Source organism: Rhinoderma darwinii, chromosome 10 (genome assembly GCF_050947455.1).
Source record: "Rhinoderma darwinii isolate aRhiDar2 chromosome 10, aRhiDar2.hap1, whole genome shotgun sequence".
NCBI lineage: Eukaryota > Metazoa > Chordata > Amphibia > Anura > Rhinodermatidae > Rhinoderma > Rhinoderma darwinii.
Window position 1 is genome coordinate 13836092 of NC_134696.1, and position 18166 is coordinate 13854257.

At 38.8% G+C, this 18166-nt stretch overlaps 1 protein-coding gene across 1 annotated transcript; it reads right to left on the reverse strand.

Annotated features, from left to right (window-relative positions):
- Nucleotides 1-2648: 2648 nt before the first annotated feature.
- LOC142662463 (nicotinamide N-methyltransferase-like) lies at nucleotides 2649-5119 on the reverse strand. Its single transcript, XM_075840667.1, has 3 exons — nucleotides 4966-5119; nucleotides 3388-3595; nucleotides 2649-3072 (listed from the first exon to the last, which is right to left on the reverse strand). The coding sequence occupies exons 1-3, from the start codon at nucleotides 5117-5119 to the stop codon at nucleotides 2649-2651; spliced, it is 786 nt and encodes a 261-aa protein (XP_075696782.1).
- Nucleotides 5120-18166: the final 13047 nt, after the last annotated feature.

Genomic DNA, 18166 nt, shown 5'->3' on the forward strand with positions numbered 1-18166 from the left:
CTCTGTATTACAGCTCAGTACAAAACAGAGCCATAATATGCCCTTCTGCATGAGCCCTAAGGCTGGCCATACACATTAGATGTACGTCGACAGAACACTCTGTTTTCGGTAGGACCGGTTGACCACCTAATGTGTATGGTGATGTCCCGACTCTCCCCCATTGCAGATGTCGGCTGAGAGAAGGGTTGGACATGATGAATTTCAACATTTCTGATTCTTTTGTTTACAAGTAGATAAGCCACTTCCAGAGGAGTCTGGCAGCGACTTTCTCATTTATATCTGTTAAAAACACATGGACGTTTATAGGGAATACGGGAGGAACTACTGTTGACCAAACGATTGTCCGGCCGAAAATTATCTTAAGTGTATGGCTAGTAGGATGAGAACATCTCATAGTAAGTTCTGACAATATTTTTTTGTCTATTCATTTTAATTTTCTGTGTCTTAGACTCAAGAGAGAGGTTTATAAATGAAGATTCTTAATACCTATGATAAGGAGCAGACAAGTAACAATGATCTCCTCAAGGAAAACAAACAGTTATATGTTATATGTTTATCTTTATCACAATGTTATTATAATGCAAATATCCAGAAGCCTCATAATACCCCATGATGTCCCAGATGATTACACTAGCTCCCCGCACTATTATCAGTATAAGGAAAGATTCCAAAGCAGCTATAACAACAAATTATCCAATTTCTTAACAAGAAATTCAGGGTAAAATCTTATTAAGAGGTGCACACCTTTTAATAAAATATGTAAATTTCTGGCTTTCTCTTTGCCAGAAGGTTAAATCTATTTCAGCTTTGAGCTGCAGAAGATTTGCTGAAGATTCCGTCTCTGGCGTAAGCTATAGAAATGTGTAAGTTCGCTGATGGCCCCACCTTCTTCCATTAAGCTATCCAACTTTTTTTTTTTTTTTTTAAATGGTGGAGGTTGTGTAAAGATGCAAAAGTCACAAATACTTTGCTCAAAACTGAGATTTTGTGCAAATTACAACTTTTTGACAACAAAAAACTGCCGTATTGTGTTTAATAAATTCCCCCATTATCTTTAAAGTAAACGTCTATTTTGTTTTCTTTCATCTAAATTGTTCTAAAATTCTGTGCTAAATAATTTGATATTATATCTTTATAGAATTCGGAGGTGCGTTTTCCTTTTTCACAGCTACAAATCTCCTGAAAGGGATTTTCCAGAATCATAAATTATCATCTATTTACAGGTTAGATGAAATTTTACTAAAAAAATATTTTTAGACAATTAGATTCTGTGCTAGTTATTGATTCTAATTAAGCATATTAAGATATTATATCTTTAAAGAATCAGAGATCCATTTTCCTGTTTCACAGCTACAAATCATAAGTTATTATCTATTTAAAAGATAGGTGATAATTTTCGGAAAAATTATTTTCAGACAATTATTTTTGTGCCCTAGAGTCTAATAAAGCAAATGAACAGGATTCTCTAAAAATTATCTAAGTAATTGAGATCATAGAGCAAAACCCTTGTGCATTATTATATTGTTTTGTATTAAACCTTGTAAGTTTCTTCTCATAAATCAAGGCCTGTAAAATCTTTAGAGCTGGAAATCCCTCTCCCAAGTCAAGGACACAAACAGTTAAATGCTCTATGCTTCGCTTTATTACACTATTTATATAAAGCAGATACAAAAATGAGAAAACAACCGATCCCAAGATTTCAGACTCCCATGATACACCAGATGATCAGACTCGGTCTCGACAAAATTATCCCAAAAAGTACCAAAGAATTATTTTTATGCTATTCTATACTGCACTAAGGAAGATTCTTTTTGATTGTTAGATATTTTTTTAAGCTTAAACAGGCTCTTTCACCAGTTTCATACTTCCCTATCTCCTACCTAATCTGATAGGCGCTGCGTTGTAGATAACTACTGTGTTGTTGAATTTAAAAAAAAAAAAAAAACGTTTATTAGTGACAAAATTGTGATCATTTTGACATTTATGCAAATTATTTGTAAAAGCCCAACTGGGCGTTTTTTTTCCTTTAACCAATTGGGAGTTGTAAATAAAAGTGTATGACGGTGACCAATCAGCGTCATACACTTCTCTTCATTCATGTCCAGCTTTAGTCACAGCACAGAGTAATCTTGCGAGGTCACTCTGTGCCGTCACTTGATCCCGCAGTTTCTTCACCGGAGCGACGAGAGAATAACAAGACAAGGCCTCCAGCTTCCTCCTGGCTGGAGGTCATGTCTGGTCATTATCCCAATGCTCCGGTGAAGGAACTACAGTGTGGGAGTAAGTGACCACACAGAGTGATCTCACGAGATCACGCATTGCTGTGATTAAAGCTGGACATGAATGAAGAGAAGTGTATGACGCTGATTGGTCACCGTCATACACTTTTATTTACAATGCCCACTTGGTTAAAGGAAAAAAAACGCCCAGTTGGGCTTTTATAAAAAAAAAATAATATCATTTAGCATGAATGTTAAAATGATCATAACTTTGTCACTAATAAACTTTTTAAAAAAAAAAACAACAACACAGTAGTTATATACAACACAGCGCCTATTAGATTAGGTAGGAGATAGGGAAGTATGAAACTGGTGACAGAGCCTCTTAAAAATATAAAGTAATGACATGCAGACTTTGTATTTTCAAACCTACTTCTCCTTGTGAGCTGCAATGAATATGAAGGCCTTATAGTCAATAAGGTCACTGACAGCCGTTCTCTCCTGGACCTTACTGTAATCAATGATAAAACCTTCTTCAACTAGAGCTTTCCTGACAAAATCCTCATCATATGTGAAAGCATTGAACTTGTCTTTACCAACTGTGAAATATGTTGCACCTAAACTCCCAATTAATATGAGGTGTCCAGCAGGTTTCAAATACCTAGAGAACTTCCTCAAATATCTGATGTAATCATCTTGATCTTTGCTGATAGCATCCAGAAGCCAAACACTGATGACACAATCGGCTGGTGGTAAGACCAGCGGGTCTGTAATATTCTCTTTCTCCAGATCGTATTTCACAACATGTTGAATGGCTGATCTCAGTTTTTCTTCCTGGTCCTGACACTGATCACTGGAAAATAAAAACGACAAGGAAAGTGATTGTCCCACAGTCAACATCAACATGGCGGTTCAGGACTTAACACTGGATTATTGACTTAAATAGAAATAATTCAAGACTTTTGTACCAAGTGTCAGGCTTATACTGCGCCTTTCCAGCATTAACTTGTATAAGAATATTGAACTAAGTGGGTAACAAAACTTTTACATCATATTAACAGAGAACACATTTTTTGGGATCTTTGTCCCATCATCCCTTATATTTGATGTATGAGAAGCAACAATCACAATGACAGTGGGTTTCCTTATGTCAGCACATATATGTCACCTGTTTTCTTCTTTCTCTTGTAGAAGTGTTGATGCATGGCCCCAATAAAATGCTCCTGTACGTTCGTCCACCCATCTCTTCAGCTCCATGATGCATCTGTTATTGACCTTCAGGACTATGATGTTTTTAAAAAACTCACAGGCTGAATATAAATGATGAACAAAGGAACTAAGACTGATGTCAATCAAGACTTCTCCTTTAATATGACCTGCAGAAAAAACATTTTGACTACTTAAACATCTAATATGTTAAATCCTCATAGATTTTGTGGATACACAAGGAGATATGTCTGTGTCACTTCTAGTAAACTATGTAAACATTGGGTTTTCAATACCCAAATATCCGAAAAAGACATAAAATAATCCTCAAATGTTCTATAGGTCGATGACACCAATGTTATTTTAGAAGGTGAAGACTGAAATCATCTGAGGTCCTGTAGTAAGAGGAAAGAAAAGAAGAAGGCAGGCTCATAGGACAGTCACTAGAACAATCCAAGAGTGCTCACCCGATGGGATGGTATATAGGTCACCCTAAGTGTCCTCTATAACCAGGGTTGTAGCTGTTTATCTGCTGTGGCTGCAATCTATGGATCCAGATGTAAAATGAAATACCAAAAGTGGAAAAAAAACTGCAAACATGGGCGAAAGGTGCTAGACGTATTTGGCTGGATTGCATATTCTAAGGCACCACACTGGACACACAGAAACCATATAAGGTGTTATCGTTTTGAAAATATTTTTGATAAAATTAAATCAACTTTTTAAGGATGAGCTTATTTTTGGTTCCTTCAGTTTTATTGATGAACCACAAATTTACAGCTTTAATTAGGACAAGGTTTTTTTTTATTTCTAGACCCTTTACTGGTTATTCTTTATATAACATATAAGTTAACTTCTGTTAGCTTTTTCCAACATTTTTTTATTGATCTACCCTATGCAGACTTTTTTTCCCTTATAGTATTTGAGTTCTAGTGACTGGACCTGACCCTGTGTAGAATCTCCCAATCAACAAGTCTGCTGAGCTGTCATTCATGTTCAGTCTAATGTGACAAAGAAAGTGATATCTCCATACTAATATGATTATTAAAGAAAAAATATCTATTTCTGTCATTCGTGGTATGCTGAGCAGAAAATAACTATTGGTGCATTCTTTTTTTTTTAAGCATGGACATCTGTCATTAAACATAGAATTGTAGATTCTAAAGATCAAGTTCTAGTTTAAAAAAATAAATAAAAAAATTGTCAGATAACAGCAGATTTAGGGAATTGCACTTAGAATTGGAATTTTTGAGATGCCCTTAATAAGGTGGGGTACGATAAGAAAAAAAACATGACTCTACTGAACCCTGACCACCTATATTCCTTATTATATACAATGACTAGGTCTTTGCTCTGCTCCCTGTGATTTTCTAGTTGCTAAAAGTGGGGCAGTATGTTTGCCTCCTGTTTGATCTCCCACACCCCAAAAAATAAGTTTGTCCAATTTTTATTCAGTTGTTTCCAATTCTTTAAAACCAGTTAAACATAAAATAATATATACGTCAATGTATCTTAGAAGTAATAAAATCAGGATACATACCCACTGCGAAAACTTGTCTAAGATTTTCAATGAAAGAATTCAAGGAGTCTTCTCCAAAGACCATGTCAGGTTTATCTGAAAAGTATTGCTCCAGATATTGTCTGGAATCAAAGTCATGTTCATGATAGACTTTATGGGGACTGGAATCCATCATCTACTCTTGTATCACAGACGGGGTGACTACCTCTAGACCGGGGCACAAGGTCTTTATATAATAAACAGGATTCAATTTACAAAGTGTGTTACTAAGAATAACTTATCACATGATGACTTATTATATTCATGAGCCGGTCATGGGAACTTGTGTTATAATAAATTCACATAGACAATTAATGATCTTTAAAGAAACAAATCTATTTTTATTGTTAAAAGAGCAATGAACGAAAGAAAAACAAAACAGAAAATTGTCTCTTTGTCAGTCAGTCAGGGTGCAGAGCTTTACAGTCCTAACAAGCTGAGAGGATGGAGTCTCCTTATCTATACTGCCATGCTACTGCATAGTAGTGCTGTACTCACAATTCTCTATGAGTGCAGTCTGGTAATGGGTTATGGGCAGTATGGCCGGGTACTCTGTGCGGTCTTATTAGAGCCTTGGTGGCTTGGCGCTCCTTGTAGTCTGGGTGCAGATGGCGGCTTAGCACCTAAGGCTGACCGCCAGATATCCCAATGGGTATTGTCTTCTATGGATCAAATCTGCACAGCTCTTAATATATTTGGTGCATTTTCACCTGTCTGACAGTCAAAAAATTATAAACAAAATAATATTTCTAACATTTAACAACCAATTCACATTGAGCGGTTTGTTTACCTTGAGTTATTTGTATTAGTAAAATTCCCAGATTCAAAACAATGGTCTGGTTCCCGTTATTCCTTACAGTTTCTCAAATTGTATTTAGATATGAAAGGAGTACTTTTAAAACTTAAAATAAAACACAGAAAAGGCCATACTTACTGTAACGTCTATGGCCGTGGCCCGTCGGTCTGACTTACCCTTCGACGGCCGCGGCCATGGTCACGTGAGATCTCTGCGGCGTCTCCCTCCTGTGAGACGCCGGCACTCGCTTCCTGGATCTGAGACTGTCTCCCGCAGGGCGCACCCGCACGCACGTGCATGGCCTTAAAGGGCCAATGCGCGCACAATTGCAGGAAGTCTGCAATCAGTCCAGAATGTTGCTGGACTATAAAAGGGCTCTGCTCTCTTGCCTGAGCGTTGTTGTGTACCTAAAGTTTGTCCTGTAAATGGACTCCTAGTGTTTTCCAGTTCCCAGTGTTACCCGTTCCTGCTGCCGTGCCTCTGTGCCGTCCTGAGTTGAAGTCGAGTTGTGTCTTCCGCTGCATCTGCTGTGTCACACCCCGCCGGGTGTCCGTCTATTGCCGGAGCCTTATCTTCAACCTGAATCACCGCTTTTGTCTACATTGCCTCAGGTACCCTTTCTGGACTATATACTTTGTACTGTACCTGTTTAGCCAGCTGCCTATCCACTACGCGGTACGGCCCAGTGGGTCCACACCCCGCCCCGTGATACTTTATAAATGGTTTGGTAGACACCAGTTCACACCAGGGAAATATCCATGTTCTGTATGTCAGTTTGTGAAAAATCTATGTAAATGTGTGTTATTCCACATCTTATCAGCTCATTAAAGGCTAAGTTTTAAAATTATTCTATGGGTTATTTATATTAAACACGCCCCCTGGATAAATGACAAACCTTTAAAATAAAGTCTGAGCAACTCTATTTGTATAAACCTCTATAGTGAACAAAATAAAACAAAACTCGGCGCTCAGAACCAAAGAAAAAAATCTGATAGCAATCAATCAAAAAACAAAAATATAAATAAAAAGATAAAAATTAAATGAAAGCTAAATATCAGCCTCTAACCTTTGAAATAACATAAATAAATAAAAAAAACAGTATATATATATATATATATATATATATATATATATATATATATATATATAATCTCAGTAACGCCCACTATAACGATATAAAAAGCACGATGTTCATCCTGAATAGAAAGTTCTCTGGGTTTTCTATCGGACTGCTTCAGCAGCTCTTATTCTCAGACTTCCCGTTTCTTTAGTGATCGCACTCCTGTGTATTCCACCGTCTCTCTCCTGCTTTTGACTGGACAACTGTCTCGAGATATTGGCGCACTCCGGTTCAGAAGTATACTGCTAAGGGACAAATATATAGTGTACTGGACACAAATTAATCAAATTCTCTACAAATTCCCTGTGTGAGTATCATCTGCACATATTGAAATGTTACTCTGTATGTTATCTTCAAGACGGCTTATAAACATTCTAAAATAAATTGTCCCTAATATTGACCACTTATCCTTTTGAGTTTTGTTTTGTGGGACAATTCCATAAAAAACAGGACGGTTAATAGGTACAGATGTAGCCGTCTTTATCATGACTTTTAACGCATTAAAAAAACAGTGGCTAGATCCTTTATCTTGACTTTTTCAATGACTTTTCAATGACTTTTGTTGTGTGATATCACGCTGCAGCAAGTTATCAGAATCAAGATAAAGAAGGCTACATTTGTATGCATTATTAATGTTGACCCAATCTGTGCTTTACCTGTTTTTAGGGTCGCTGTTTCTTTAGCGCTTCATCTGTAGGGGGCCCTGTGTGGTGGCTTACTTTCAGGGGGCACAGCATGTGGCACTTCATTTTTGGTGGGCACAGGGTCTGGCTCTATATTATGGGGGCACTGTTTATGTGGTGCTATATTTTCAGAGGGCCCTATGTTTGTGGCCTTGTCTGCAGGGGGCATGGCGTGTATGGTGCTCTGTCTTAATGGAACATAGTGTGTGGTACTTCACTTTTAGGGGGCACTGTGTGTGTGTGTGTGTGTGTGTGGTGCTGTATATTCAGGTCGCACAGTGTGTGGCACTACCTTCAGGGGATACAGCAAATCCTTACCATTGTTCAGCCCATGCCGGGAACTGTAGTATCACGTCATACAAATTATGGTGGATGTTAACCTGACTTTGCAAATTATCCCTGTACTGAGCTGTATTTTTGCTGGTGCTGTTATATATAGTGAACTTGCTTCTGGTGCTGTATATATATATATATATATATATATATATATATATATATATATATATATACTACCGTTCAAAAGTTTAGGTCACCTAAAAATTTCCTTATTTTTGAAAGAAAAGCAAAGTTTTTTTCAATGAAGATAACATTAAATTAATCAGAAATACTCTCTATACATTGTTAATGTGCTAAATGACTATTCTAGCTGCAAACGTCTGGTTTTTAATGCAATATCTACATAGGTGTATAGAGGCCCATTTCCAGCAACCATCACTCCAGTGTTCTAATGGTACATTGTGTTTGCTAACTGTGTTAGAAGGCTAATGGATGATTAGAAAACACTTGAAAACCCTTGTGCAATTATGTTAGCACCGCTGTAAACAGTTTTGCTGTTTAGAGGAGCTATAAAACTGACCTTCCTTTTGAGCTAGTTGAGAATCTGGAGCATTACATTTGTGGGTTCGAATTAAACTCTCAAAATGGCTAGAAAAAGAGAGCTTTCATGTGAAACTCGACAGTCTATTCTTGTTCTTAGAAATTAAGGCTATTCCATGCGAGAAATTGACAAGAAACGGAAGATTTCCTACAACGGTGTGTACTACTCCCTTCAGAGGACAGCACACTCAGGCTCTAACCAGAGTAGAAAGAGAAGTGGGAGGCCCCGCTACACAACTGAGCAACAAGACAAGTACATTAGAGTCTCTAGTTTTAGAAATAGACGCCTCACAGGTCCTCAACTGGCAGCTTCATTAAATAGTACCCGCAAAACGCCAGTGTAAACGTCTACAGTGAAGAGGCGACTCCGGGATGCTGGCCTTCAGGGCAGAGTGGCAAAGAAAAAGCCATATCTGAGACTGGCTAATAAAAGGAAAATATTAATATGGGCAAAAGCACACAGACATTGGACAGAGGAAGATTGGAAAAAAGTGTTATGGACAGACGAATCGAAGTTTGAGGTGTTTGGATTACACAGAAGAATAATTGTGAGACGCAGAACAACTGAAAAGATGCTGGAAGAGTACCTGACGCCATCTGTCAAGCATGGTGGAGGTAATGTGATGGTCTGGGGTTGCTTTGGTGCTGGTAGAGTGGGAGATTTGTACAAGGTAAAAGGGATTTTGAATAAGGAAGGCTATCACTCCATTTTGCAACATCATGCCATACCCTGTGGACAGCGCTTGATTGGAGCCAATTTCATCTTACAACAGGACAATGACCCAAAGCACACCTCCAAATTATGCGAGAACTATTTAGGGAAGAAGCAGGCAGCTGGTATTCTATCTGTAATGGAGTGGCCAGCGCAGTCACCAGATCTCAACCCCATAGAGCTGTTGTGGGAGCAGCTTGACCGTATGGTACGCAAGAAGTACCCATCAAGCCAATCCAACTTGTGGGAGGGGCTTCTGGAAGCATGGGCTGAAATTTCTCTCGATTACCTCAGCAAATTAACAGCTAGAATGCCAAAGGTCTGCAATGCTGTACTTGCTGCAAATGGAGCATTCTTTGACGAAAGCAAAGTTTGAAGGAGAAAATTATTATTTCAAATAAAAATCATTATTTCTAACCTTGTCAATGTCTTGACTATATTTTCTAGTCATTTTGCAAATCATTTGATAAATATAAGTGTGAGTTTTCATGGAAAACACAAAATTGTCTAGGTGACCCCAAACTTTTGAACGGTAGTGTATATATATATATATATATATATATACAGTATATACTGAGCCTGGTACTATGGATATATGTGCTGAGCTTGATTCTGGTGCCGAATATGTGTAGTGAGCTTTGTACTGGTGCTGTATATATGTACTTAGCTTGGTTCTGGTGCTATATATATCTACTTAGCTTGGTTTTGGTGCTGTATATATATATATATATATATATATATATATATATTTTATATTGAGCTTGGTACAGGTGCTGTATATATGTACTGAACTAAGTTTTGGTTTTGTATATATGTACTGAGCTTGGTTCTGTTATTGTATATATGTACGGAGCTTGGTACTGGTGCAGCAGTTGCCCATAACGACATATAGATTTCACCCATTACTGCCATGGAAAAGTACAAATGTTACCTGGTTGTTGCTGCTTCATAAAATCTCTGCATTAGATTTTATAAATGAAGGGATGCAAGGCACATTTATAGCACTGAATGGGTGAGGAAAGCCTAGTAAAGCTGTACCTGTAAAAAATGGGCATAAATGACTTCAAAAATTATTTTCCTTATACCTCCGTACAACCTACATATTCCATCATATAAGGTACAGTAGAGACCCCATGCACCTCTATGTAAGTCCTCTATATAAAGCTTATTACAGCTGTATATAAAACAGAGCCATAATATGCCCCTGTGCATGAGATATATGTCAGCTGAACCCGCAGATTTCGGAAAGGACCAGTCGAGCATCTAATGTGTATGGTGGCATCCCGACTTTTCCCCGATGGCAGATGTCAGGGGAGAGAAGGGTTGGGCATGTGGAATTTCAACATGCCTGATCCTTTTGCTTGCAAATGGATAAGCCGCTACCAGGAGTTTGGCAGCGGAATTCTCATTTCTATCTCTTAAAAACACATGAAAGTTTTTAGTGGAGTCGGGATGAATATCTTTTGGCCGAACGATTGTTTGGTCAAAAACTATCTCAAGTGTATGGCCAGCTAAAGGATGAGGACATCCCATAGTAAGTGCTGCTAATGGGTTTTTTTTCTATACATTTTAACTTTGGTGTCTTTGACGCAAGAAAAATCTAAGGTTTATAAATCAAGATTATTAATATTTATGCTAAGGAGTAGGTAAGTAATAATGATCTCCTCAAGGAAAGCCCACAGTTATATGTTATATGTTTATCTTTATCACAATGTGAATATAATGCAAAAAAAAAAGAAGCCTCATAATACCCCATGATGTCCCGGATGATCGCACAAGTTCCCGTTACTATTATCAGTCCAAAGAAAGATTCTAAAAACTAAGCGGCTATAACAACAAATTAACCAATTGCTTAACATGAAATGAATGATAAAATATTATTCCATTTAAACCCTTAATGATACAGCCTAGTTTTGACCTTAAGGCTAGGAGCACATTTTTCAAATCTGACATGTGTTACTTTATGTGGTAATAACTCTGTAATGCTTATACCTATTCAAGAGTTTCTGAGATTGTTTTCAGTGACACATTGGACTTTATGTTAGTGGTAAATTTGGTCGATATATTCAGTGTTTATTTGTGGAAAAAATTTGAGAAAATGTAGAGAAAATAGCATTTTTCTGATTTTAAAGGGGTTATCCCGGGACCAAAAATTGAAACAAGTCACATACTAATGTACTTTAATTTAAAATTCGGTACTAAATCATGCAGTTCAAACCCACTGAATTGTTCCCAGAAGTCCTCTAGATTTTCTAATATTGATGACGCGCTGACACGGCCCAACGTGACTGAGGGCTTGCTTCCTGTGCTGTTCGTGTCGGCGTGTTATCAATGGAATTCGTGCAAGGGGCTGTCACATTGCTTATTGCTGGAGTTCCTGAGCAGAGCATCAACTAGCGCTTTGCTCGGGACTCCAGCACTGCTCCCGACATTTGGTCAGTGACTTCAGGGGTTTCCTATCACTGGAGTTCTCGAGAAGAGCATCAGCTGATGTTCTGCCCGGGGACTCCAGCACTGCTGCCAACGTCACTGTCACTTTCCATATATGGACAATGCTGTCGGCAGCAATACTCGAGTCCCCAGGCAGGGCATCAGCTGATGCTCTACTCGCGGACTCCAGCGATATGAAATCCCTGAAGTTACTATCCATATATGGACAGCGACGTCGGCAGCAGTACTGGAGTCCCCGAGCAGAGCATCAGCTGATAGGTAACGTTGGCAGCAGTGCTGGAGTTCCAAGCTGATGACTGCTGCCAACGTCACTGTTGTCAGCTGATGCTCTGCTAGGGGACTACAATGATAGAAAACCCCTGTAGTCCATATCAACCATCGGCGTCCGCGATTATGTCGCGGGACAGCAATGGTGTTTTAACCCCTAAGAAGCCGCGATCGCTATTAAACGCGGCTTCTCTTTGTTTAATCAGCGGGGACCCTGCTGAAGGAGCTGCGCCAACTATTGTATGAGACAGCAGTTGTCACAGCTCCCGTATGTGCCAGGAGCGGGGCCGGAATGGCCGTTATACCCGTGACGTACCATTAGGTCATAGAGCGTGAACAATGCGCTCATCATGACCTAATAGTACGTCCGGGAGCGGGAAGGGGTTAAATTATTGTTTTGTGCAGGCTGTATACATTAAAGGGGTTCTTATCTCGAATCAATCCCTACTTGTTAGAAAAATCCCTTTAGAATAAACAGAGCACAAAGTGTCCCCTGGCTGAGATACCAGCGATCAGCTGTAATCTATGAATAAAAAATAATCTGCAGTAAGTTTTTCATTTCCCTGCAGTGCCACCACAGGGAAAGTTACACCGTGCCCATTCATATCACAGGATTCTGAACAGGGGACATTAATATATTAACTCAGAATTCAATTCTAGATTCTATGGACAACTCCTTAAAAAGTGTAAGGAAGAGCAAAATCTAAAATAGATAATAGGGGAATTTATTAAGACTGGCGATTTATATGACAAGCTTAATATGAATTGCACTGAAGATAAGTATGCCTAATTTAATAAGATTCGTACGCCTTTTAATAAAATAAACATATCCCTGGCTGTCACTGCACCAGAAAATCAAACCTACTACAGCTACGAGCTGGGGAAGATTAGCGCTATAATTCAAGCCAGTCCAAGGCAAAGTCCCAAAAAGAACCGAACAATTATTTTATGATATTCTATACTGCACTAAGGAAGCTGCTTTTTGATTGTTAGATCTTTTTTTAAGCTAAGAGTCCTATCTTATTTTGAAAAGAGTCCTATCCTTATTCCTCAAGCCTTTGCGAGTTTACCCTGTCTCCTTACTTGTGATTAACAGCTCCTCGCCTTCCCTCAGCACACAAAATCCCACGCTTGTGTATTGATGTTCTCTTCTGGGGTGTGCGCACAAAGAGACATCAGATTATTACAATAAAAGGCGCAAAATGTTTGCAGACCGTTATATACAATCGGAGGAGGAGTTTAGGAGAGGGGATAACGGCAATTAACTTTTTATAGCAGCGGTCAGTGAGGGATATGTAAAATCAATAGGTGAAATGCTGGTGGCCGGATCCCTTAAACCCCTTGAGTACCAAGCTCATTTTGGCCTTCAGGACCAGACCCATTTTTTCACATCTGACGTGTCACTTTATGTGGTAAGAACTTGGGAATGCTTTTACCTATCAAATCGATTCTGAGAATGTTTTCTCGTGACTTATTGTACTTTATGATAATGGAAAAATTTGGTCGATAAATTCAATATTTATTAGTGAAAAACACCAAAATTTAGTGAAAAATTGCAAATATTAAAATTTTTCTAAATTTAAATGTATCTGCTTGTAAGACAGATGGTAATACCACACACAATTGTTGCTAATTAACATCCCCCATATGACTACTTTAGATTGACATCGTTTTTTTTATATCCTTTAATTTTTCTAGGATATCACAAGGCTTAGAACTTTAGCAGCAATTTCTCACATTCAAGAAAATTTCAAAAGGATATATTTACATGGGCCAGTTCAGTTGTGAAGCGGCTTTTAGGGCCTTATATATTAGTAACCACCAATAAGTCTCCCCATTTTAAAAACGTCACCCCTCATAGTATTCAAAACAGCATTTAGAAAGTTTATTAACCCTTTAGGTGTTTCACAGGAATTTATAGCATTTACAAATGTCATTTTTTTGTCAGAAAATCTTTTTTATTCAATTGTTTTCTGTAAAACAGAAGGGTTTATCAGAGAAACGCAACTCAATATTTATTGCCCAGCTTCTGCAGTTTTTAGAAATATCCCACATGTGGCCCTAGTGCGGTAATGGACTGAAGCACCGGCCTCAGAAGCAAAGGAGCACCTAGAGGATTTTGAGGTCTCCATTTTTTTAGACACCATGTCCAGTTTGAAGAGGTCTTGTGGTGCCAAAACATTGGAAACCCCCCAAAAGTGACCATATTTGGCAAACTACACCCCTCAAGGAAATTATCGAGGAGTATAGTGGGCATATAGATCCCACAGCTTTTTTTGCTGCATTTTGTGGAATTAGGCTGTGCAATTAAAAATCAAATTTTTCCGATAGTAGGTACAAATTTTTAATTTTGACAAGGAATAAAGGAGAAAAAGCACCCTAAAATTTGTAAAGCAATTTCTCCTGATAACGGTAACACCCCATATATTGTCATAAACTGATGGGTGGACAAACGCCAGTGCTCAGCAATGCAGGAGTGCTATTTGGCAAGTCGATTTTGCTGGATTGGTTTCTGGGCGCCATGTCGCATTTTTCAGAGCTTCTGAGGTACCAGTGCAAAATAACCCCCTTAAAAGTGGCCCCATTTTGGAAACTAGACCCCTTGTGGAATTCATTGTTGTTTTCATGGGGTGCATGCTACTTTTTCATCAGTTTTTATTCTATTTTTAAGAATCGGGGTGACTAAAAAACATCAATTCTACTATTGTTTTCTATTCAATTTTTTTTACAGCGTTCCCCCTGCGCAATAAATTACATATTCACTTTATTCTGCGGGGCGATACCATAACGGCGATGCTATATATATATATATATATATATATATATATATATATATATATATATATATGTTTTTTATGTCTTATGGTGTTTTCACAATAAAATACTTTTTATAAAAAAGAATACATTTTTTGTGTTGCCATATTCTAGGAGCCATAACTTTTTTATTTATCCATCAAGAAAACGTGCGAGGACTTGTTTTCTTGTGTAACGAACTGTAGTTTCGATCAGCACCATTTTTAGGTACATGCAACTTTTTGATCTCTTTTTATTCCATTTTTTGGGAGATGAAGTGATCAACAATTTGGGCCTGCAGTAGGTAAGTATTGTTTGTTTGTTAGATAATTAGCATACAATGGCATAAGGAGACATTCAGTGATGTCTGACGTCGCTTGTGTTTGCTAGCCGCCAAGGCATCACTGAATGTCTGACATCACTGAATGTCTCCTTATGCCACTGGATGCTAATTATCTAACAAACAAACAATACTTACCTACTGCAGGCCCCTGAAGAATTGCGGCAGACATCAGTAATAGAAATGAAACGCGTAGGGCAAACTCAGTGACAGATGGGAATGAGGAAGCAGCCCTTATAAGGGCTTAGAAGCTGGCAGCTGCACTAGCTGAAAAACACAGTGCAGCTACCTAGTCTCAGCACGAGAGTGAGTTCAGTGACCGAATGGAACGAGGAAGCAGCCCTTATAAGGGCTCTTTAGCTGATAAACACTGACTCACATCTTTAGATAGTGCAGCTATCCAGACTCAGCACAATAGCAGCAGCCCCTGTAAGGACTTAGCAGCTGATAGCTGCATCAGCCAACATTGGCTGATAACCATATAAAGCGCAGCTATCCAGTCTTAATACAATAATATAGATGCAACAGACGGAGGACACACTCCAACGGCATCTATCCGGCTGAATATTTATACCAACCGGGAGATATCTCTAGGGGTATTTAAGCTCATATTCGGACAAACTTTGCACAACTTGGAATAAAAAACATAAAATAACAAAAACAAAATATATATATATATACAATATAACAAACAAAAATAAAACCAAGTATAATAAAGCAACATTATGTTCGGCTGACACAAACTGTGAGCCTATGCACCCGAATTTTTCCAATAAGTCACTGAAACCATAGTGGCAAAGAAAGCGCATCAACAGTTGAACCTGACAGTTGATATTTTTTTGCAATCTGTGCTGTGTATCTGACACAGGCAGTTTGCAATTTGGAAATATTGTAATGATACTGGTACCTTCAAAATATACATATCCCTAAAGATATAAACCAGTGAATTACACTATCGCTTATAAACAAACTAAAAAAAGGGCCTAAAACTAACCCATCTGATACCCCTTTAGTAACCTTGACCCAATGTGAGTATAGTTCATTAATAATCACCCTCTGTTTCTGCCATTCTCAGATATTACCCTAACCACACACATTTTCCCTCTACCAAACATATATGTATTTTTTTTTTCTTGTTTTACGAAGTCTCCACAATAATAAAGCATTTCATGGAAAAAAATATGTTTCTGTGTCACCGCATTCCAAGAGCCATGACTTTTTTTTTTCTGTAGCTTTATGTGAGCTTGTTTTTTGTGGGGCGGAAAATATGTTCCAATAGAACCCTTTTGGGGTCCACATCATTTATTTATGACGTTTTCTGAATTTTTTTGGGGAGGAATGGGAAAAAAAAGTTACTCTAGTATCTTTTCCATTTTTTTTTATGCCATTCATAAAAAAATCGTTTATTACCTTTATTATTTGGGTTGTTATAATCACAGAAATACCATACAATATATTTCTATTATTTCTTTTTTTGTTAACACTTGCTAAATAAAAAGACATTTTATTAAAAAAAAACATTACATTTTATTTTTAGTTTAAACACTTTTTTTAAATAAACTTTATTAAACTGTGATTAACAATTTTTTTATTCCCACTAGCGGACTTCTAAATAAGACACGTTGTAACAGGCATATTGGCCTAAAAAGAACCACAGGCTTGCCATGGAAACCTATTGGCACCCCAAAATCATGTCTTGGGTCACCGATAGGTGACAGAGGGAGCCCCCGCCCTCTGTAGCCACTTAGATGCTGCAGTCACCACTGACCCCGGCATCTAATTGATTAACCCCTTGACACATTATCACGTACATGTACGTGATAAGCGTCATATGGAAGTATGGAGGGCGCTTACGGGCTGAGCGCCTTCCATACCCTGCGGGTGTCAGGTGTATTTTACAGCTGACAGCCCAGAGTAATGGCCAGGAACAATGATCATGCTGTTCCTGGCCGTTTAACTCCTCAAATGCTTCGGTCAATTGCGACCGCAGCATCTGAGGCATTAAAGAGGGGGGGTGGCCCCCTCCGACAGTTCATCGGCACCCCCACACCGTGATCAGGGGGTGCCGGTGGTTGTCATCGCAGCCTGTGGGCCTAATGAAGGCCCCCAGGGCTGCCTTTTGTCTGCCTCTGTTAAGTCGTGTGTCTAGCACGGCTTAACAGAAGCCTGTGAAAATAACGATATACTGCAATACATTAGCATTGCGGTATATTGTACCAGCGATCTAACGATCAAGTCCCATAGGGGGACTAATAAACGGTGTAAAAGAAAACGTTTAATAAAGTTAGTAGTAGTAAAAAAAAAAAATTTAAGTTAACAAAACTCCCCTTTTCCCATATATCCTCTATAATAATGTAAAAAATAAAAAAAATAAACAAAATTGGTATGGCTCCGTAAAAGTCTGAACTAATACAATACAGCGTTATTTAAGAGGACACTGTGGAGTCCCCACAGAATATTATCGATCCTTCCTGCATCTACTCTGTCAACCCTCTGCAGGTTAAAGACATTCCTCCAGGAAAAACTTTAGTACGGCTGGCAGACAAAGGAAGAATCCTTCGCTGGGGTCACAGTTCCAAGCTGGCAGGACATGCGGGTGCCCGTAAGACCCGAGACCTAATTGCCCATCAGTGCTGGTAGCCCACGCTGCCCAAAGACGTCATAGACTTTGTCTCCTCCTGTACGGTGTGTGCAGCCAACAAGGGTGCCCACTCCAGACCAGCCGGTCTGCTCCAACCACTGGCTGTGCCCGAGGCCCCCTGGCGGCATATTGCTATGGATTTTGTTACAGATCTGCCTCTCTCTGCGGGATGCAGTGTGATCTGGGTGGTGGTGGATCGTTTTTCAAAGACGGCTCATTTTGTTCCCCTGACTAATGGGCTTTATTCCAATGCAATAGCCTTTTTACGGCGCTGCATCAGAATAAATAAACAGATCAGGGAGCCGTTAAATTGCCCTGCTCTCAGCTACCAGAGGTAGCTGAGGGCTGGGAATATTTCTGCTCGAACGATATATTGATATCGATCTCGAGCAGCGCTAAATAGCAAGCACCGCCTCGGAGTGGTTTTGGAGTTAGGGGGCTCCCCCTCACACCGCACCGGCACCCTGCAATAAGATTGCAGGGTGTTGGTGTCTTCTGAGGCAG

Bases quoted from the DNA above. Each gene is read 5' to 3' on its own strand.
- LOC142662463 (XM_075840667.1), bottom strand. From the start codon at position 5,119: ATGATGGATTCCAGTCCCCATAAAGTCTATCATGAACATGACTTTGAT. The intron at 3,596-4,965 runs GTATGTATCCTG...TTTTTTCTGCAG, and splicing joins TAGACAAGTTTTCGCAGTGG to GTCATATTAAAGGAGAAGTC. The intron at 3,073-3,387 runs GTGACATATATG...TTTATTTTCCAG, and splicing joins CAAGAGAAAGAAGAAAACAG to TGATCAGTGTCAGGACCAGG.